Raw genomic sequence first — 22356 nt, forward strand, 5'->3', positions numbered from 1 at the left:
TCAGCGTCAGATCGAGGGCGATGCAGGATCAGCGAGCCGCGGGATCCGAGAGGCCACAGACGCTCTTCGCTCTGAGTTTTAGGCTCGGTTGGCAAAGATCTCTGCCTTTCTGGGCTCCCTCGAGTGCATCCGGAGCAGGGATTTAGCCTTGGCGACGATTGAGGGCGGGATGGCCATGGTTCTGTCGTTCTAGAGTGAGGCTCCCCCGACCTTGGAGGCCAAAGAGGCCTGACTGTCCAGCTGCAAGGGAGATTTGGCAGCCGTGGATGGAGATTTCGATCTCGTCCTAGCTGACCTGAAATCCGCGTGCTTCCTTCCGACGTGTTCAGAAGACCCTGAGGGGAAAGATCCAGTGGTCGGAGAAAACGGAGGTGACGCGGCTCCAGGCTTGGACGAAGCGACGGGTGAAGAGGGGGCGTGAGTTCTGAGGATGACTTTGGTTAGATCTCTTGCGAGAGATTTTTTTATGTTGGATGTTTCGGCCTTAAATGGCCTTATTTCATGTTTCGGGACTGGCCGTATGTGGCTTTGAATCCCTGCCGCTATGCGGCTTTCTTTTTATGACAAGATGATCGAGTTGCATTTTTCATGAGTTTATGTATGGTGTGGAAGGAGGGTGATGAGTTGTCGTCTCATACCCTTCTTTGATTTAAAATGTTTTGTTCGAGATCCGTTTCGAGAGTTTTTCCGCGAGATATAGACTTTGCGGGATATCTGGAGATGTTGAATATAAATGTAGAGGCATGGTTATGGGCTCTCGTATCTTTTTGATATCATGTCTTGAGATGTTAGAGACCAGTGCGCTGGGTTTAGTGCAAGACCTAGGTTTACTTTCAATTTTAAGATTTATGCGGTGACTAGCCGGCTATCGATTTATCTGTCGCGATTTTAACCTGATTCGTACCGATTTAAAGTCCGCGATAGGTTCATGGCTTACATGACTTGTTTGATACGAATCGAGCATATCTCCGGAGATAATTTTTAAGCCAACCGGAAGTGCTGGACCAAAATTTTGGGTTTCTTTTATAGCGCTATTATCCTTGTGTCCGATGTACGAGAGTCATCTTCATGAGATGGCTATGTCTGTTTAGGACATTCGAGAGTTCGATGTGATCAGCACCGGACTTGGCGGCAGATGCCGCCGTTTTGAGTTTTTGCGCAAAGTATGTGTTAACATGTTCATTGTTTTTTTTTGTGATGAGGTTCCATTTTTGTCGTTCGGAAGAAATAACTCTCGAGGCATCTCTTGCGACGTCTCGCGATGCCAAAGGTTGCTTCTCCCTAACGGCTGATTTATTTCCGAAGATCAAAAATGATTTGCGGATAAAAAATAATTTGCTTGGTTAAGATATATCGGAAACATCGAGGGGGTAGTCAGATGTTTTCAAATTTGAGAGTATACGAGTATACATATCCACTCTCCCCCTTTTTAATGAGGGGGGACAGCTGAATTTGTCTTTTGACAAACGGCCTACGTACTCTTTATGGAGATCAAGTCGTCCCGTAGTTCGGTGATTGCGAGTTGGTTTGTTTAGTGATAGAATTTTTGGAGATGCATCGCGTTCCAGGTTCTAAAAATTTTTACGCCTTGCATGTTGGCTATTTCGTAGGAACCTGGCCGGACGACTTTTTCGATTTTATAGGGTCCTTCCCAGTTTGCTCCAAGTTTTCTCGCGTTTCGTTCAGCGGTGTTTTGGAAGACTTTGCGAAGGACCAGATCTCCTTGATTAAATCTGCGATTACGTACGTTGGAATTATAGTACCTTGCGGCTGCGTGTTGGTAATTTTGGATTCGGATGAGCGCTCGATCTCGGCGCTCGTTAATGAGATCGAGATCATCCAAGAGCATGGCGTCGTTGAGCTCCTCTCGTTTGGGACGTAACCTTCTTCGAACACTGGGAAACTCTACTTCTGCAGGAATCATGCATTTCGTTCCGTACACCAGAGCGAAAGGTGTTTCTCCCGTTGCTCGCCTTGGGGTGGTACGATGGGACCAGAGGACTCCCTCGAGTTCATTGGCCCACCTGTCTTTTTTGGCCTCTAAGCGTTTCTTCAGTCTGTCGAGAATGGTCTTATTGATCGTTTCAGCTTGTCCGTTGCACTGTGGATACCTGGGCGTTGACTTGTTGAGTCGTATCTTCCATTTTTCGCAAAATGTCTCAAACCGGGTGGAGATAAACTGTGACCCGTTATCTGTTACGATCTCGTAAGGAACTCCATGCCTACAGATGATGTTTTTCTATACGAAATTTTCGACTTGGACATCTTTTATACTTGCGTACGAATCTGCCTCTACCCATTTTGAGAAGAAATCGGTGAGGACTACAAGAAAACGCTTTTGCTTTGAATTATGAAGAGGTCCGACGATATCCATGGCCCAGCGCATAAAGGGATAGGGCGATGTGATGGAGGAAAGAACTTCGGCTGGTTGTCGGATGGCTGGAGCATGCCTTTGGCATTTTTTGCATTTTCGCGTGAACTTTTCGCAATCTCCGATCATCGTTGGCCAGTAGTATCCATGGCGTTTGATTTTCACTGCCAGCGATCTTCCACTGGAATGGTTGCCGCATGAACCAGAATGTACTTCCTTCATTACTTTTCTCGCTTTTTCCCCTTCCAGACACGTCATAAGTGGTCCGGAGAATCTCCATTTGTAAATTTCGCCGTCCACTGTTACGTAGCGAACGGCCTGTGTTCGGACTTTGCGGACTGCCCATTTCTCGGTGGGCAGTTGCCCGTCGATAATGTAGTCTCGAAATCTCTGCAGCCATGGGGTATCGCAGCCGTAATTAGATTGCTCCGATTGCGGTTGTATCGTAACTTCTTCTTCCTCGTCATCTTGACCTTCTATGAGGTTGACGACGATTGGTGGTCAGATGCTCGGATGTTCGATGAACTCGACCGGAATTACTCTTTTAAGTCCCGGTCAGAACTTGATGCTAGGGCCGCGAGGGCATCTGCCTGGATGTTTTAGGAACGGGGGATTCGCGTAAGAGCAAACCAGTCAAACTCTTGAGCTAGATTTTGGACAAATTTGAAGTACGCGTCCATCCGTTCGTGTTTGGCTTCATACTCTCCGCTGAATTGACTGGCCACTAGCTGGGAGTCGCAGTAAGCGTGGATGTTGCGTATGTTCAAGCCGTGAGCCAAACGCAGCCCTGCGATGAGTGCTTCATATTCGGCCTCGTTGTTTGAGGCGTGGAATTCCAGCCTGAATGATTGCTTCAAGATCTCGCTCGTCGGAGATGTGAGGCGAATTCCGATACCTGATCCTTGCTTGGATGAGGATCCGTCGATGTGGAGGAGCCAGGTGGAATTTGGTTCCTCATTGGTTTTGGTCCCCGTTGGTAGTTCAACCAAGAAGTCTACGAGCACTTGTGATTTTGCGCTTGTCCTTGGTCGGTACTCGATATCGTACTCGCTTAATTCGACTGCCCACTTGGCCAGTCGGCCCGACTGACTCGGGCTATGCAGAATCGTCCGTAGGGGAAAGGTCGTGAGGATGATGATCGTGTGAGATTGGAAATATGTTCTTAGTTTTTGGGCCGATGTTACGACCGCGCATACTAATTTTTCCATTAGCGGGTACCTGGATTCGGCATCTAGCAAGGTTTTGCTTATATAGAAAATAGGTTTCTTTCGCCGCGTTCTTCCCTGATCAGGACGCCGCTCACAGCTGTTGCTGATACAGCGATGTACAAGAACAAAGGTTCGCCCTCCACGAGTTTCGCGAGGACTGGAGGAGAAGCTAAAATACCGCTTCAGCTGCTGGAAAGCGTTTTCGCATTCTTTCGACCATTCGAATTTTTTATTTCCCCGTAGGACATCGTAGAAAGGTAAGCACTTGTCCGTTGATCGTGAAATAAAATGGTTAAGTGCCGCGACCCTACCGGTCAGCCTTTGGGCTTCCCGCTTATTCTTTGGTGAAGCCATCTCGATCAATGCGTTGATCTGTCTTGGATTAGCTTTGATGCCGTGGTATGTGACTAGGTAGACGAGGAATTCCCCTGATGCCACGGCAAATCTGCATTTTGTCGGGTTGAGCTTCATGTTATGGGAATTTAACTGCCCGAAACATTCCTCGAGATGTGACACGTGATCCTTTGCTTGGAGGGATTTGACGAGCATGTCATCGATATACACCTCCATCGTTTTACTGAGTTGTTTGGAAAACATAAGGTTCACGAGTCGTTGGTAAGTTGCGCCAGCGTTTTTGAGGCCGAAGGGCATTACTCTGTAGCAATAGGTTCCGCGATCGGTAATGAACGCAGTCTTCTCGCGATCGTCAGGGTTCATCATAATTTGATTATAACCTGAAAAGGCGTCCATGAAAGACATAAGGTCGTTGCCCGCTGTTGCTTCTACCAATCGATTGATATGAGGTAGAGGGAAACTATCCTTTGGACAGGCCTTGTTTAGGTCGGTAAAATCCACGCAAACTCGCCATTTCCCGTTTTACTTTTTGACTACTGCAGGGTTGGAGAGCCAGTCTGGATACCTCACTTCCGTTATCGACTCGACTTGAAGCAATTTTTCGACCTCGTCGTTTACCGCAGAAGCACGTTTGGGTCCTAGCTTCCGCCTTTTTTGTTTGACGGGTTTGAAAGTCGGGCCGATATTCAATTCGTGACACACTATGTTAATGTCGATCCCTGGCATATCTTCCGCAGCCCATGCGAAAGTATTGAGTTTCTTTTTTAGACAGGTTACGAATTCTGTCTTCAAAGGCTCGCGAAGATCGGCTCCGATCTCGATGCAGCGTTCCGGGAATGCTTCGTCGAGACAGACTGTCACCACATGTTCGCAAGTCGGCTCGCGTATTTCCTCTAGGGCTGCGATGTTACGAGACTGCCAGAAGAGTTCCGCCGAATCTTGATTTCACGGATCCTTGTTGGAGATCTTTTTCTCCGATTTTCTAGGAGTGGTCTCGAGGTCTGGTCTTTTTCGTTTTTGTTCTGCGGCGAAACACACCTGTGACACTCTTGTATTTCCCCATATTACCTCGACTCCGTTAGGGGTTGGGAACTTGAGGCAAAGATGGTATATTGATGAGATGGAACGCATGGCGTTCAACCATGGCGTTCCCATGATAACGTTGTATGATGCGGGACAGTCAACGACTAGAAACTCTGTGACCCTTGTCACGGTTCCGGCTTTGACTGCGAGATTAATCGATCCGCAGGCCATGGTTGTTTCTCCCGAAAGTCCCAGCAGTGGGCTAGGGTATTTCGCGACTTCGGATTGATCGATCCCCATTTTTTCGAGAGTATCCTTGAAGATGATATCGGCCGATAACAAGGAGATTGTTTTGAGGTTTAGCTCGATCGACCGTTGCTCCCCCCTTGAACGAGATGACGCTCGCGCACGTCGAGTCTTGCATATCGTTACTGATCATTGAGTGGCTTTTGCGGGTTAGATTGATCCGTACCCCCCCCCCTCCTTCTAGCGCCAAACTGTGGGAACCGAAATTCGCACTGTCGATTTCCGTTTAAATTAGGAAACTAGGAAAACCCTAATTTCTCAGAGGTCCCGGAGATCTGTTAATACCATACGCCAAGCAATCAGAACACGAAATAAAAGACGAGCAAAATAAGAAATCGAAAAGAGAGCAAGATATTTCTTATTCCGAATCTGTGTTTGAGCGTTTACAACAAAGTAAGTGTCTGGGCTACGAGAGCTGTCGGCGAGATTCCTAGTTCTAAAAACCCTAAGACGGCAAAAACCTAATTGAGTCGCAGCTCGAATAACAAAAACGGGAAATTGCCTAAAATCGGTCTAAGTGCTAAGTTTGCTCTGAAAAAGTCCTCCCTCCATGCCTCTAGCCTAAGACTCCTTATATACTTGCTCTTAGGTCGGTTTACGCTTTTCCTCTTCTGCCCTTAAGCCGTCATAGCATAAAATGGAGATATTCCATTTTTTCCGATCTTCGTAGTTATCTTCAAATTTTTTACTTATCCGCGGAAACTTGACATTTATCTTTCCTTGCAAACCAAGTGTAAACCATCATGCGGCTTACGGGCTGTTGGTTAAGAAATCGTAAGTTGGGCCTCGAGTCATGTCTTAGGTCCCTTCGGGCCGTCTTCTGACTCGAAGCATTTATTACGGCTTCTTTCGATAAAGAACGAATTTTCCGCAGTTTTTACCTTAAAGTTTGATCGATGACTTAGAATGGCGGAAAACATGAAATGGGTTCGCTATGGTCTTCGGGAGATAGCATCGAAGGGTAGACGAGAATGCATGGACTAGCGTCGTATCGACGTTTCGAAAGAGCTTGGTCGCTACGTAGCGACCGAGCGGAACAGGCGCTTGGTCGCTATGTAGTGACCGAGTTTTGCTCGAGCTCGGTCGCTACAGAGCGACCAAGCGGGACAGACGTTCGGTGGCTGCGTAGCGACCAAGCGGGACAGACGTTCGGTGGCTGCGTAGCGACCTTTTTTGAGCTCTTGTCCGATGTCTCGTGTTTCCTCCGCAAAGCTTTTCGTAAGAAAGAATCTATTTCGAAAAAGTATTTGTCGAAGAAAGTTCTCATTTTCTTCTTCGGACGTTTTGAATGTTAACTTCTTCGTAACCGTTTTTGACCCCAACAATTGTTATGTTTTCCACTTTCCTCTACATACTTTTCAATACTTGGTACCAACTTCTTGCTCGACCTTTCCAGTGGATCCGTGTTTCTTTTCTTTATTCCCCTTCTCCATCACATTATTCTCGTTTTTCATTTTTTTTTGAAGACTGATATGGTGATGTGACGAAGAAGGAGATAATACATGATCGTTCTGAGTGCCATTGGTGGTTATGATTTCGCAACCATTCTGGTTCTCCACCCCTGCTCTTGCGCAGTTCATTGGTTATGGAGCGGTTGCTCCCTTAATCTGCTTGTTCTCCTTTTTGACTTAATTTCTGCAGCAGTAAAGAGTAAGAGGCTGCGTTGATCCTTTCCTTTCCGACCTTTTTGCACATATCTGCACATATGACACTGAAAAACAAATGCATGAAGGTGGAATAAAGGTTAAGGTGCAGGGTGTGAACTAGCTAAAGATGAGCTAGCCACTAAGGATCAGCAAGATGGATAAAAAAGATAAGAATTCCTGAGTGTGTTCTCGTTTCCTTGATCTAATGTCCATAACAAGAAGAATTTCAGTCAAGATTAGGTTCAAGTTAAGTGGAGTTAAGTCTACCCAGTGTAACCTGATTGGCTGAGAACTTCTGGAGAATCAAGTGAGATATGTCAGGGTGTTCTAGGTCCACATGTGTGTCTTTCGCTACTGCTAAGGTCACTGAATAAGATAACTAAAGCACGAGGTGGTCAGTGATCAACACGGAATAAGGTCTTAATTTCCACAAAGTTTTGACTGACTCAATCATAAAAACTGACTTAAAAGAAAAACAAAAGAAAGAAACGAGTTAGTAAACGACGAAAACCCTCCCCCAGACTTACTTCACACCATCCTTGGTGTGAAAATAAAGCAGAAAGAAGGTGAAACAAGAATATACATGTTTTTTGGTTGAGATACTTACTTGAGTGGAGCAGGAGCTCCATGAAAATTATGGGTGTTCTATTGTCAGATGGTCTCCTGGAACAGCCGCTCTTTTCAGAGGGCAGGTTGTTCCATTGCTGCAACCCATAATTTTTGAAGTATCTTGGGTTTTTCTTCTTTTAGACCTGAAACTCAATAAACTAAAACGAAAAATAAGTAAACAAAAATAAAACCAAGTTATATTTACACTTACGAGTGGGTTGCCTCCCACCAAGCGCTTGGTTTAAGTCTCTAGCTTGACTTGGTGACTGGGATCAGTCGGGTTGAGCAGGAGGGCCTGTTCCAAAACAAGCTCCACAATCAGAAATGTTCAGCTTCAAAACCCTGCTCAACAACCCTTTCACAGCAGCTTCCTCTTTCTCCTTCAGCTCATGTGTGAGAATGGCTCTGACTTTAAAGAATGGTTTGGAGGTACCCTTGCACTTTACCTCATACTCAATGGAGTTCTCATCACACTTGAGAGGTATCAAAGTCATTGTAGGATCTCCCTTGACCCTTTTCTTCTGGACTTTCTGTTTCACCCTTGAATTCCCTCTGAATTTAGTAGGATCAGTGCATGGATCTTCATCAGAGAACAGCCTGTTCTCACCCTTATCACTATGCTCCTTCTCTGGAACAACGTTCCGCTTTTCTACATCAAACACTGAGATGCAAGAGGCGTGTGATGAGGAAGATCTGGTGGGTACAGCCTTGTAGAAAACTTTCTTGTTGATGTTGGAGAAGCAGACTCTCTTGTTGGGCATATCGATGGTTGCTCCAACAGTAGCCATGAATGTCCTTCCAAATATCAAAAGCATCTCATGATCCTTGTTCATCTCAACAACTTGAAACTCAGCAAGAACAACACATTCCCCTACTTGAACATGAAGGCTGCGGATGGTTCCATATGGGACTGCTCTGGAAGAGTTTGCAAAGGTCATGGTCAGCTGAGAACGCTCAACATCAGCAACACCCAAATCGTTTACAATAGCCTTTGAGACGACATTCACACAAGAACCAGAATCACAAAGAGCGTCCTTGAAGGTTGTTCATGCGATGGAACATGGGAAAACAAACTTTCCAGGATCATCAACCTTAGGCAATAGATTCAATGCTGGCGTAGACATTGCTTTGGTATAGAGGACCTTGATCTCCTCTTGAGTCTCTACAGTTTTTAAAGAACTTGAGCAATGGACGAATCTGCAGAGCATCTTCGAATGCAAGTTCTTTAGGAAGCCTTCTCACCATCTTGTTAAAACCTATCAGCTGCTCTTCACTAATGGGATCCATCAGATGTCTAGGTGGAATTGGATAGGGAACCTTGGGAACATAGACTCGAGATGGTGGAGTCTCAGCAGATTCATCGGGAGCAGTTACTGCAGACTGCTTTGTGTTCTCTTATGCGCCTAGAACAGTCTCAGCGAATGGCTGCTCTATTACATTACAGTGCTAAGTCCTAGGATTTTTATCAGTTTTTCCAAGGAGCGTCTCTTGTTGCCTCTTAACACTCTCAACTGTTTGAGCAAGCTGAACATCGATCTTTCTTATGTGGATTGCAAGAGTGTCATACTTGTTATTCAGCTCAGTAAACATGTTGCCCATCCTGGTGTCCATTTCTGTATTTACCTGATTCAACGCCTTGGCCTGAACCTGGTGATCCTGCAACAACTGTTGCATCATCATACTCAGACCCTTCAGCTCATCTGATTGACTGTTCCCGGTAGCTGGAACAACTTGCTGATTGCTCTACGGTTATCGCTGGTTCTGGTTCTGAATCTGCCCGGCCGTAGCTTGCTCCATGTTGAAGACGTGCCCTTGGTTGTATTTCAGTAGCTGATCAACCTTGGCAGTCAGCTCATCTATTTTCTGGGTGTCAGAACTGTTCCCTTTTTTGGAGCAATCACTCTTCTCTTTCTTATTAGTTGAGCTAGCAGCCATGTTCTCAATCAGCTTAAACGCTCCATCAGTGGTTTATTGAAAGAAAAGCAGCCGTTCCTTCGCTGCTTGCTTTGCTTCAAGCTCCGGAGAACTGCTTCGATTTCGACGGATGGATAGTAGTACCTGAAAAGGAAAAACTGAGTCATGAAGTCTCCATTGCTCGCAGAGTTTAGAGCATCTTCGTATTTCCAGTCCACTCTGTCATAGAAAATGTCCAGGAGGTAATCATCATCAAATCCATGGTGAGGACATTCTCTGCTATAGTCATTGAAGCGCTCCCATGCGTCGAAGAAAGGGTCATCAGTGAGCTGTCTGAAAGAGGTGATATTGTTCCTCAATGCAGCTGTTCTCGCCTTAGAGTAGAAATGGCTGAGGAACGCTGATCGGACATGTTCCCATGAAGTGAGAGAGCCAGTTGGAAGAGAGTTCAACCACCGTGCAGCTTTTCCATCAAGAGAGAATGGGAATTACATGCACATGATGTAGTCTGGTGGAACACCATTTACGCGAGTGAAACTGCAGACTTCTTCGAAGCTCTCAATATGCTCCACTGGAATTTCTGTAGAGAGACCAGAGAACACCTTTCTTTGTACTAGACCGATCAAAGCAGGCTTGATCTCGAGGTCCTGCCTGGTGCAGGGTAGAGGAACAATGGCAAAGCGCGTAGTAGGGATGTTACGCGGAAGGTTTCTCTCCCCGATCGAAACAGTCTGCGCCTGTTGTTCCTACCGCACGAAAGCAGCCCGTTCAGCAGCATCCTGCTGAGCTTGGATGGTCTGCTGCATTTGAATCATCTGCTGTTGCATCAGTTGCATTGCTGCAGCGAGATCATCTTGATGGCCTTGACCACCCATGTTGGTGTTGTTAGGCCTTTGCTGTTATATGTTCTCTCTTTCTAACCTTGTTAGCTCCTGATTGGTAAATGTAACTAACTCTCCTTGTGCGTTTCTCCGAGTATGTCTACTGGTCATGCACCTGGAACATTAGCTGCAACAAAAAGGATAAGGCCAGTTAGAGGTCTTAGACTAAATATGTAACCGAAAAATAAAGGTAATGAGCTAGTCCCCGGCAACGGCGCCAAAACTTGATACACTAAAACTGTTTCATTTATACTGCAAGAAAACAGTGTTGTTTGTAATATTTGAGATTCAATTCCAGAAGACCAGTTTACACTTTATTCTTATGAGTTATTAATTTAGCTAAAACAATGATGGGGGTTTGATTTGTGGGTAATGTGCAAAACAAGTAAATAATGTAAATGTGAATTCAACTTAAAATAAGCCAGCCTAGGGATACTTCATCAGGTGCTACGTAGCGACCGAGCGAGAGTTCTGTTCGGTCGCTACGAAGCGACCGGGCTCTTCCAAAACATCTATACAACACTAGTCTATGCATTCTCGTCTACCCTTCGATGCTATCTCCCGAAGACCGTAGTAAACCCATTTCATGTTTTCCACCATTCTAAGTAATCAATCAAACTTTGCGGTAAAAACCGCGGAAAGTTCGTTCTTTATCGAAAGAAGCCGTAATAAACGCTTCGAGTCAGAAGATGGCCCAAAGGGACCTAAGACATGACTCGAGGCCCAAGTTGCGGTTTCTTAACCAACATCCTGTAAGCCGGATGATGGTTTACGCTTGGTTCGCAAGGAAAGATAAATGTCAAGTTTCCGTGGATAAATACGAAATTTTGAAGATAATTACGAAGATCGGAAAAAATGGAATATCTCCATTTTTATGCTATGACGGCTTAAGGGCAAAAGAGGAAAAGCGTAAACCGACCTAGGAGCGAGTATATAAGGAGTCCTAGGCGAGAGGCATGGGGAGAGGACTTTTTCAGAGCAAACATAGCACTTAGAGCGATTTTAGGCAATTTTCCGTTTTTGTTATTCGAGCTGCGACTCAATTAGGTTTTTGCCGTCTTAGGGTTTTTAGAACTAGGAATCTCGCCGACAGCTCTCGTAGGCCAGGCACTTACCTTGTTGTAAACGTTCAAACGCGGATTCGGAATAAGAACTCTCTTGCTCTCTTTTCGATTTCTTATTTTTTTCGTCTTTTATTTCGTGTTCTGATTGCTTGGCGTGTGGTATTAACAGATCTCCGGGACCTCAGGGAAATTAGGATTTTTCTAGTTTCCTAATTTAAACGGAAATCGACAGTGTGAATTTTGGTTCCCACAATTTGGCGCTAGGAGGGTGGGTACAGATCAATCTAACTCTCAACCACATCACGCTCAACCAGACATGTCAACTGACGACACGGATAACGTGCAAACTCCTCTTAACGGAGGCAGTGGCACCGATCTCCACACTCCAGCAGCGGACGTATCCGCGGCCAACGCACCAGCCAACGCCGCGGCGCTCGATGAGTTTAAAAAGATATTCGCCACCTATGAAAAAAGGTCGGAAGAACAGGACAGACTCGTGAGCACCTTGACCAAACAAGTTGAAACCTTAACGGCAAGGACCAGAGCAATCCGTTCCCGCAGAACCACTAAAGTCCACGGGAAAAGACTCGACTTTGCTACCCCACTCGACAGGCCTAGAACCGTGCGGGAACGACCTTCGGGTCAAAACCCTATCGAAAAAACTCCCGTCGAAAAGAGGAACCCCGAAAGTCCTCCGCCTCCCGCGAAGGATTCGGAGGATAACGAAGTCAAACACGTTGACCTGGATCCTAGCGACGTCTCCAACGATACTGATGAGGACGTCGACAGACATCCAAGAAGGACCAGAAGCCGATCTGCTCGGAAAAGCTCTCCGTTCGACAAACCGATGACGGAAGAGGAGGAAATCCTCTATTGGAACGAACAAGAAGAGCTGGCTGAAAAGCAAACCGAGCTCACTCGCAGTAAACGCCGACAGGCTCGAAAATCTGCTGACGAGACGTCGGATATCCGCGATCTTCAGGACTACATCACCAAGACTGCAGCAGAAGTAAGAGCCGTGAAATCCCAAATCCATCATGCTACCAGCGCTGCCCCCGAGATCGACAGGCTGCTGGAAGGGGCTCGGAAGACCCCCTTCACCACTCGCATCTCAGATATGAGGGTATCCGATCCGGGGAAAATCAAAGTACCAAAGTATGATGGTACGACCGATCCGAAGGCGCACCTTAAGGCTTTCCACATCACGATGGGAAGAGCGAGACTGAAGGACGGCAAAAAAGATACCGGATACTGCCGCCTGTTCGTCGAGAATTTGGAAGGAGCAGCCCTCGAATGGTTCGCACGCCTTAAGCAAAACTCTATCGGGAGTTTCTGACAGCTCGCATCAGAATTTCTCAAACAATACTCTATGTTCATAGATAGAGAAACTTCTGATGTCGATCTCTGGAGTCTGTCCCAGAGGGAAGACGAACCCCTCCACGAGTTCATCAGCCGATTCAAGTTGGTAATGTCCAGGGTCAGCGGGATAAGCGACAAGGTGGCCATTAACGCGCTCAGAAAGACGCTCTGGTACAAGTCGAAATTCAGAAAATGGATAACCCTCGACAAACCGCGGACGATCCAGGACGCCCTCCATAAAGTGACGGACTACATAATAATCGAAGAGGAAACGAAAGTCTTATCGCAAAAACATAAGTCGACGAGACCATCCTCAAAAGACGTGGATTCGAAAACATAGAAGAAGAACTCTCGCAACGACAAGTATGTCCATCACGAGGGGGAAGATCTCTAAGGAGCGCACAATTACGCGATCAGTTCGGACCAAGGCCGAACCATGGGTAATACATGGACTCGCAATCAAGGATATGACGAAAACACCTTCTGCGAGTTCCACCAGTCCCGGGGACACTTCACGACTAACTGCAAAGTCTTGGGAGCAAGGCTGGCCGCGAAGATACTAGCTGGAGAGCTCTCGGAAGTGACCAGCGTGAAAGATCTTATCCTCGAGACCGATCGCCCCCCGAAGACGGACAGAAATCCACCCGCGGAGAATTCCCCTCAAAGAAACCAATCCGGGGATAAATGCGGAAGAAGGCCGGACGACAAGGAAAACGATAACAATCGTCGCAAAAGTCAACATGATCATCGGAGGATCGCAATACTGCAGCGACACGGTTTCGGCCATCAAGGCTTACCAGCGGAAGGCAGAGTCGAGTGCAAAGTGGCCTACATGGTCTCCTCCCTAGACGGTCAAAATTGCTCAATCACCTTCACAAAGGAGGAAGCTGGCGGGATCGATCAACCTCACTGCGATCCGCTCGTCATAGATCTTGTCATACGAGATCTGGAAGTCGGAAGAGTACTCATTGACACGGGAAGCACGGTCAATGTTATTTTCTGCGACACTCTCAATCGGATGAGCATCGAACTCGGAGAAGTAACTCCAACGCCGAAACCGCTCACGGGCTTTTCAGACGAAGTGTCGATGACCCTCAGGTCAATCCAGCTGCCATTCACGGCCAAGGAGATCACGAAAATCATCGAGTTTGCGGTGGTCGATCATCCTGCCATCTCAAACGTGATCATGGGAACCCCATGGCTCAACGCCATGCAAGCCGTCCCGTCGACATACCACCTGGGTGTCAAATTCCTGACCCCAAGCGGAGTCGCAGCTATCTGGGGATAACAGAAACAGTCACGGCTATGCTTCTTCGCAGAGCACAAGTTATAGCAAATTGCAACTTCCGCCACGGCAAATCGCAAGCGCACAAAGACAGATCAATCTTCCGCCGAAAACACTTCAAAGAAAGACGATTCAACATCGTCTACTGACTTGAACGCTTCAAACGTCGAAACTCAACACGACTCCGAAGCCAACACCACAGAACGCCCGGATAAAAGCGCTGACCCAGCCACACTCACCACGATCAAGGCGGTCAGCACGGCGACAACCGTCGAGTAAGAATACTCGCGGCATAAAACAGAACAACGAGATGGCTTGATCCTCGAAAGGGGTACGTAGGCAGCTCGTTGAAAGACGAGTTCAGCTATCCCCCTCTCTAAAAAGGGGGGGGAGAAGTTGGTGCGTATACTCGTATATTGTAATCGATTTTTTTAGAGATTTCAAAATTTTTTACTACAATATGCGTTGCTCCTTTTTTACTAAAACGCTTACGCTTCAATTAAACGCAAAAGTCTCAGGACACACCTAGAAAATCTACAAACGTTAAGACTCTTGTCAGCGGCCTTATCCGACCCAAAATCGCAAAATAATCATTCTTCAGCACCTAAGATATATGTATAGTCTTCGAAACAACTGCGAGACGTAGCCAAGTTAAAATTCGAGATGATACGAACAAATTGTCCGACCGCGACCACAAAAACCTTACACCCGTTCATCGATTGGCCTCGACGAACACACCAGCCGTCTTAAACAAACGCAACTTGATCACTCTTTTGATCTTCAAACATCCAACACAACGATGTAAGTGCGCTACAAAAAAATCTGAAATTTTGGTCTAGCACTTCCAGTTGGTTTAAAAATTATCTCTGGAAAGATGCTCGATTCATACCATACAAGTCATGTAAGCCGAGAACCTATCGCGGACTTTAAATCCGTAAGAATCAGGAAGAAATCGCAACAGAAAAATTGATAGCCGGCTTGTCACCGCACAAACATTAAACCGAAAGTAAACCTAGGTCTTGCCCTAAACCCATCGCATTGGTCTCAGACATCTCAAGACATGATATCTAAACGATACGAGATCCTAAATGATGTCTCTCCGTCCACATCTAAACGTTCCCGAAAGTCGTAAGAATAAGTAATTTTTACGAAAAGTCAGGAACGAATCGACAGATTGAACGTCTCAACGGAATTAAATATGAGACGACAACTCATATTTACTTCAAACCTACTCAAAAAAATTCGAAATAAAATACTCATCATATATATATAAAGCCGCATAAAGCGGTAGGGATTCGAAGCCCCCAACGGCCAGTCTCGGTAAACGATAAAACGGCCAAAACAGGCCCATACAATCTCTCGAAATAAAGGCCACACTCGGCCACAAACGCAAGACAAATAAACAAACTCCTCCCTCTGAATGATCACTCCACCTCTCAAGGTTCAAAGTAAAAGTCCTCGGACAACGAAGCTCCAAACGCATCCGCAGGACGATCTACTTCCTTGCAATCACCGGGAAATTCGGTCGCGATCTCTTCGGTATCAGGAGAAACCGGTATGGGATCCCAGAATCCTTGGATCCTCCCGTCGATCGGGGAAATGAGCGTCTCAGCGTGAAAATGTTCCTTCATGCCGCCCTCCATTAAACTCATCTCCTTCTCCAAAACATAGTCGTCCGCCTGCGTTTTCTAAAGACTCCCGACCGAACCGCGACACTCACGGAAATCGCCCACCAAGGTGAAAGCATTCTTGAGATTCCCATACTCAGTCTGGAAATGAGAGGCACGAGTCTTCATCACCTCGACGATCTCCCTCTTACCCTTCCTTTCCGCCTTACGAACAGCCCTCGCATGATCACGAGCTAGTTGTGCATCTCGCTCCAACATCTCGCCTTGCATGCGGACAAGATCCCTTTCCGCTTTCTCTGCTTTAAAGCGATAAACCATGGCTTCTCTATGGCTCGCCTCAATGGCCGAGCCAAGCAAGTTCAGGCCCTGCAAAATCGATTGACACATTATAAGCGGAAAAAGAAATACTTAAGACAATCGCTAAAAATTCTTGAAAACTAACCCCGTTGATGATGCGAGACCCTTCCGCGACAACTTTCGGCCTCCCCGATTCGTTCGTAGGCAGAGGAGCATCGAAGCCCGAGGGTAGACCAGCAAAGAAATCGTCGAAGTCCGGAATAGGGACCTCGCTCGTACCGCTTCCATCGTAAACAAGGTCTGGATCCCATCCTGGAAGCATAGAGTCATCCACCGAAAACTCTATGTCACCAAGGTCAATATCTTTCCCCTTCGAAGAGTTCAACCCCGTCGCAACCGTTGGAGCTGCGTCGGAATCCTGGTCATCGGGTTCGGAATCTCTTCCTGTTTCTGCGACCGAAGCAGGACCGGGATGCACAAACCTCAACGCCTTTCGAACTCTCTTCGGCGTAAAGGAAGTCCAGAAAAACGGACCGTTCCTGAGAAGATCCCTCACTGCGATAATATCCTCAGGGAACGGAGCAAGAGCATTGATGAAGGGACGATCGTTCGGCAACCTCTGGAACAATGGGATACAACTCTCTTCGACAGACGCAGCGTCTATACGAACGAAGAAGAAAAAACTTCTTCCACGAGTTGAAGTTGGAATTAAACCTTTTAACCACCGACATGAAGCTCCGAGGGCCAGCCTATACTTGTCCGTATCCTTGACGATCTGTAACCTCAAAAGCGCTTCAAAGTGGTCGACGGTAAGGGAGAGACCATGCTCGTACCTCAGGATCAAGATTCCAATGAGGTGCTGAATGGCAAGGGGATTCAGTTGGCTTATCGCCACCTCGAAACGATCCAACACACGGACGATAATTTCGGGAATTGGGAACCACAAGCGACAGCGCACTACGAACGCTTTGTAGCAAGTAAAGTAACCCTCCGGGGGACTTCTAGCGCGCTCTCCTTGACGAGGAACCTGGAATTCCACTGTATCCGGAATTCGGTAGAACGACCGCATGATCCCGAGAAACTCGTTAGTACTCCTGCTTGGAGCCCCTTTCTCGACTGAACGATAGGTCATGACCGGGAACGACTTCTCTTTGGGAGGTGTTATCGAACCATAACACACAACCCACCATGCCTCATTCTCGGCCGGGTCTACCGAATGAGGCATGAACTCTATCTTCGGCACAAGGAGCTCTTCATGAACGCTTGCGGACGAGGATCCTTTCTTCGAAGTCCTTTTCTTACTCGACATTTCTTATTTTTCTTTTGAGAATCAAGAAGAAAAGGATAGAAAGGAAGAAAGAATTTTTTTCAGTAAACTCTCTATGAGCAAGTGAAAAGATTATGAAGAAGTTACCTTCCTTCTTATAGGCATGAGAAATTACTATTCACTTGCGGATTTTCGGACACAAAATTCGCCCAAATACACCAATCTCGTCCGAACTCGCCATCCCGCGCGTTAGAATCTCACTAGAAATCCACGATTCTAACGGGCGGGGGGGGGGGGGGGGTAACTGTTGGGGTCGAAAACGGTTACGACGAAGTTAACGTCCAAATCTCCGCAAAATACAAGTATGTCTTTCCGCAACAAATCGTGCTCGGCCAAGAGAACGTCACAACGTATGTTCTCAAGATAAAGCTTCATTCGAATTCTATTTGGATCAAACATAAGCCGTTGGAAACGTACCCAAACCGGCTATGGATGAGTTCGAGTACGACGATCGGAACACGGACAAACCAATCTCGGTCATTACGTAACTACTGCACATGCACGCTATCCGGTCACTACGCAGCGACCAAACTCGAGCCATACTCGGTCGCTACGTAGCCACCGAGAGTCCGTCCCGCTCGGTCGCTATGTAGCGACCGAGCTCGAGCCAAGCTCGGTCGCTACATAGCGACCGTGCGAGCTTCTGTTCGGTCGCTACGTAGCGACCGAGCTCTTCCGAAACATCGATACGACACTAGTCCATGCATTCTCGTTTACCCTTTGATGCTATCTCCCGAAGACCGTAGCGAACCCATTTCATGTTTTCCGCTATTCTAAGTAATCAATCAAACTTTGCAGTAAAAACCGCGGAAAGTTTGTTCTTTATCGAAAGAAGCTGTAATAAACGCTTCGAGTCAGAAGACGGCCCAAAGGGACCTAAGACATTACTCGAGGCCCAACTTGCGGTTTCTTAACCAACAGCCCGTAAGCCGCATGACGGTTTACGCTTGGTTCGCAAGGAAAGATAAATGTCAAGTTTCCGTGGATAAATACGATATTTTGAAGATAATTACGAAGATCGGAAAAAATGGAATATCTCCATTTTTATGCTATGACGGCTTAAGGGCAGAAAATGAAAAGCGTAAACTGACATAGGAGCGAGTATATAAGGAGTCTTAGGCGAGAGGCATGGGGAGAGGACTTTTTCAGAGCAAACTTAGCACTTAGAGCGATTTTAGGCAATTTTCCGTTTTTGTTATTCGAGATGCGACTCAATTAGGTTTTTGCAGTCTTAGGGTTTTTAGAACTAGGAATCTCGCCGACAGCTCTCGTAGCCTAGGCACTTACCTTGTTGTAAACGCTCAAACGCAGATTCGGAATAAGAACTATCTTGCTCTCTTTTCGATTTCTTATTTTTCTCGTCTTTTATTTCGTGTTCTGATTGCTTGGCGTGTGGTATTAACAGATCTTCGGGACCTCTGGAAAATTAGGGTTTTCCTAGTTTCCTAATTTAAACGGAAATCGACAGTGCGAGTTTCGGTTCCCACATTTGTCATCTATGGTCTTTTCTGTCCCGATCCTCACTGGAACCAACTTCTCAGAATGGAAAGAAAAAGTTGAGTTCACATTAGGTGTTCTAGATTTGGACTTGGCACTTCGTGAAGAAGAGCCTACCCAACTGACTAATGATAGTACTGAGGAAGAAAAGGCTTTCCATAAAGCGTGGAAGAAAGATAACAGATTGAGCATCATGTTATTAAGGATGACAATAGCTAGCGACATAAAAACTACCCTTCGAGTTGTAGAGAAAGCTAAGGCTTATCTAGCAGCTATAGAAAAACGGTTTAAGACTGCAGACAAATCCCTTGCTGAGAAACTTGTGGCAGATCTTACAACCATGAAACATGATGGCACAAGGTCTATGCATGAACATTGCATTGTAATGACAAATCTTTCGGCTAAGCTAAAGGGTTTATGAATGAGTGTGGATGATTCATTTATTGTCCAGTTTATCCTACACTATTTACCTCCTAAGTAAGGACCATTCCAAATCAATTACAACGTCATTTTCAAAAAGTGGACGTCGATTGAATTGGCTAACAAACTGGTCCAAGAGGAATCAAGGCTTGGTCGTGAAGGTATTAAGGTTGCCCACTATGTCAAAGAAGCTGGACCTAAAGCTGGGAAAAGACATCAATCCAGTTATAAAAGAGCACCACCCAGGATGAATGATCTAATCAAGTCAATGAGAAGAAGGCAAGAAAAGATGACTGATGCAACTTTTGCAAAAAGTCTTGGACACTTTCAGAAATGTTGCCCTAAAAGAAAAGAAAGGTAATCCTATAGGTTCGCTAAGCTTTTTCGAATCTAACTTTGCTCATGTTTCTTCTGATACTTGGTGGATTGATAGCGGTGCTAATTGTACATGTAACTAATTCCTTGCAGGGATTCCTTACAACCAAGATCATAAATCCAAGTGAAAACTATATACTTATAGGGAATCGAGACAAAGCGCCAGTTGAAGCTATTGGCACTTATCGTCTCATTTTAGATAGTGGATTTTGTTTGGATTTATTTCAGACTCTTTATGTTCCATTTATTTTCCGCAATTTAGTTTCAGTAAGCAAACTTGATTTGGCTTGTTTTAAGTCTTCTCTAGGAGATGGTTGTTTCAATTTATTTTTGAACTCTAATAAAATTGGTTCTGGAATATTAGTTAATGGTCTTTACAAATTAAATTTGTCTGATCAAAATTTTGAAACACATCTCACCCTGCAAGATAAACGTAAAACTAAAGCATGTGCGAATGATTCATATTTCTTGTGGCATAAAAGACTAGGACACATTTCTAGTGAAAGAATCAAAAGATTGGTAAAAGATGGAGTCATCCCGAGTCTTAATCTTACAAATAGTAAAGAGTGTATAGATTTCATTAAGGGCAAGCAAACTAAACACACTAAAAGAGGAGCCACAAGAAGTACACAGCTTCTTGAAATCATACATACAGATATTTGTGGACCTTTTGACGTTCCAACATTCGGAGGTGAAAAGTATTTCATTACCTTCATTGATGAGTATTCACGTTATTGTTATCTCTATCTATTGCATGAAAAGTCTCAATCTATTGATGATGTACAAGTATTCATTACTGAAGTTGAGAGACAATCAGATAGAAAGGTGAAAATCATTAGGTCAGATAGAGGTGGTGAATTTTATGGCATATACGATGAAACAGGACAACATCCTGGACCATTTGCCAAACTCCTCCAGAAATTAGGAATCGTTGCTCAATACACAACGCCTGGTTCTCCATGGTAGAATGGTGTAGCTGAAAGGCGTAATCGTACTTATATGGGAATGGTTAGATCCATGATGAGTCATGCCAATTTACCTATATCCTTGTGGATGGATGCATTACAAACTGCAGTCTATATCTTGAACCGAGTTCCTAGCAAAGCAGTTCCAAAGACTCCTTTTGAACTGTAGAAAGGCTGGAAACCTAGTCTGTCACACCTTCAAGTTTGGGGACGTCCAGCTGAAGCAAGAATATACAATCCACAAGAAAAGAAATTAGATTTCAGAACGGTCAGTGGTTTCTTTATGGTTACATTGAGAAGTCTAAAGGATATATATTTTACTGTCCAACCCATACTACGAGAATAGTAGAAACCGGTAATTCCATATTTTATGAGAATGGTGAGATTAGTGGGAGTGATAAAGTTCAAGATGTGATCATTCAAGAAATTAGGGTAAATATCCCTTTACCCTTAGTTCCGAATGTTGGGAATCCTCCTGTTGTAGAACCGTTGCACAACGAGGAAAACCAGTTGAATGATCCACCACTCCATAATGAAAATATCTCCAATAATGAACATGAAGCACACGAGGAACCAACATTAAGAAGATCAACTCGTGAGAGAAGATCAGCTATTTCTGACGACTATGTGATTTATCAAATAGAATCTGGAGAATGGGATTTAAAAGATCTGGTTTCTTATTCACAAGCCTTGAAAGTTGTTAATTATGATCAATGGATCGAGGCCAGTAAATATGAAATAGACTCAATGGTTAAGAATGAAGTTTGGGATGTTGTTCCATTGCCTGAAGGACACAAAGCAATTGGATGCAAATGGATTTATAATTCCAAGCTCGATTGTCATGGCAATATTAAACAACGTAGATCCAGACTCTTAGCCAAAGGGTATAATCAGAAAGAAGGCATTGATTATGGTGAGACCTTTTCACCTGTGTCTAGGAAAGACTCTCTCAGAATTATAATGGCATATGTAGCTGAATATGATCTCGAGTTACATCAAATGGATGTGAAAACCATCTTTCTTAATGGAGACTTAGAAGAAGAAGTCTATATGTGTCAACCTGAAGGCTTCATAATCGAAGGTCAGGAAGACATGGTCTGCAAATTGAAGAAATCAATATATGGACTGAAACAATCTTTGAGGCAGTGGTACTTAAAGTTTGATGAAACCATTACGAAATTCGGTTTCAAAGAAAACATTGTGGATCCATGTATATACCTAAAGATCAGTGGGAGTAAGTGCATACTTTTTGTTCTGTATGTTGATGACATATTATTAGCCAGCAGTGATCTTGGTTTATTACATGAGACTAAGAGTTATCTCTCTGAGATCTTTGAAATGAAAGATATGAGTGAGGCATCCTATGTGATAGGAATTGAGATATTCCGTGACAGATCACTAGGAATTTTGGGATTGTCTCAGAAAGCATATATTGATAAAGTTCTTGAGAGATTCGGCATGATGATATGTTCTTGTTGCATTGATCCTCTGCATAAAGGTGACACGCTTAATCTTAAGCAATGTCCGCAGAATGAAATGGAACGTAATGAAATGCAAAAATACCCTTATGCATCTCTTGTGGGAAGTTTGATGTATGCACAGGTTTGTACCAGACCTGATATTATCCATGCAGTTGGCATGCTGGGTAGATTTCAGAGTAACCCAGGACTCACTCATTGGCAAGCTGCAAAGAAAGTTTTGAGATATTTAAAGGGCACAAGAAACTACATGTTGACATATCGAAAATCAACACATCCATAGATGGTTGGATTTTCGGACTCAGATTTTGGTGGATGCAAAGACTCTAGACACTGTACTCTTGGCTAT

At 45.0% G+C, this 22356-nt stretch overlaps 1 protein-coding gene and 1 non-coding gene across 2 annotated transcripts; both read left to right on the forward strand.

Moving 5' to 3' along the window:
- Nucleotides 1-9686: 9686 nt before the first annotated feature.
- LOC125609661 lies at nt 9687-9793 on the forward strand. The gene has a single exon (XR_007339813.1). It is a non-coding gene; the product is annotated as a small nucleolar RNA R71 (small nucleolar RNA).
- Nucleotides 9794-18770: 8977 nt separating this feature from the next.
- LOC111215901 lies at nt 18771-19190 on the forward strand. Its single transcript, XM_022720117.1, has one exon. It carries the CDS (start codon nt 18771-18773, stop codon nt 19188-19190), a length of 420 nt encoding a protein of 139 aa, XP_022575838.1.
- Nucleotides 19191-22356: the final 3166 nt, after the last annotated feature.

Source organism: Brassica napus, chromosome A5, assembly GCF_020379485.1.
Source record: "Brassica napus cultivar Da-Ae chromosome A5, Da-Ae, whole genome shotgun sequence".
In the NCBI taxonomy this organism is placed as follows: domain Eukaryota; kingdom Viridiplantae; phylum Streptophyta; class Magnoliopsida; order Brassicales; family Brassicaceae; genus Brassica; species Brassica napus.

What these genes read in the sequence shown, in the direction of transcription:
- LOC111215901 (XM_022720117.1), top strand. Translation starts at nt 18,771, where the DNA reads ATGGTCTTTTCTGTCCCGATCCTCACTGGAACCAACTTCTCAGAATGG.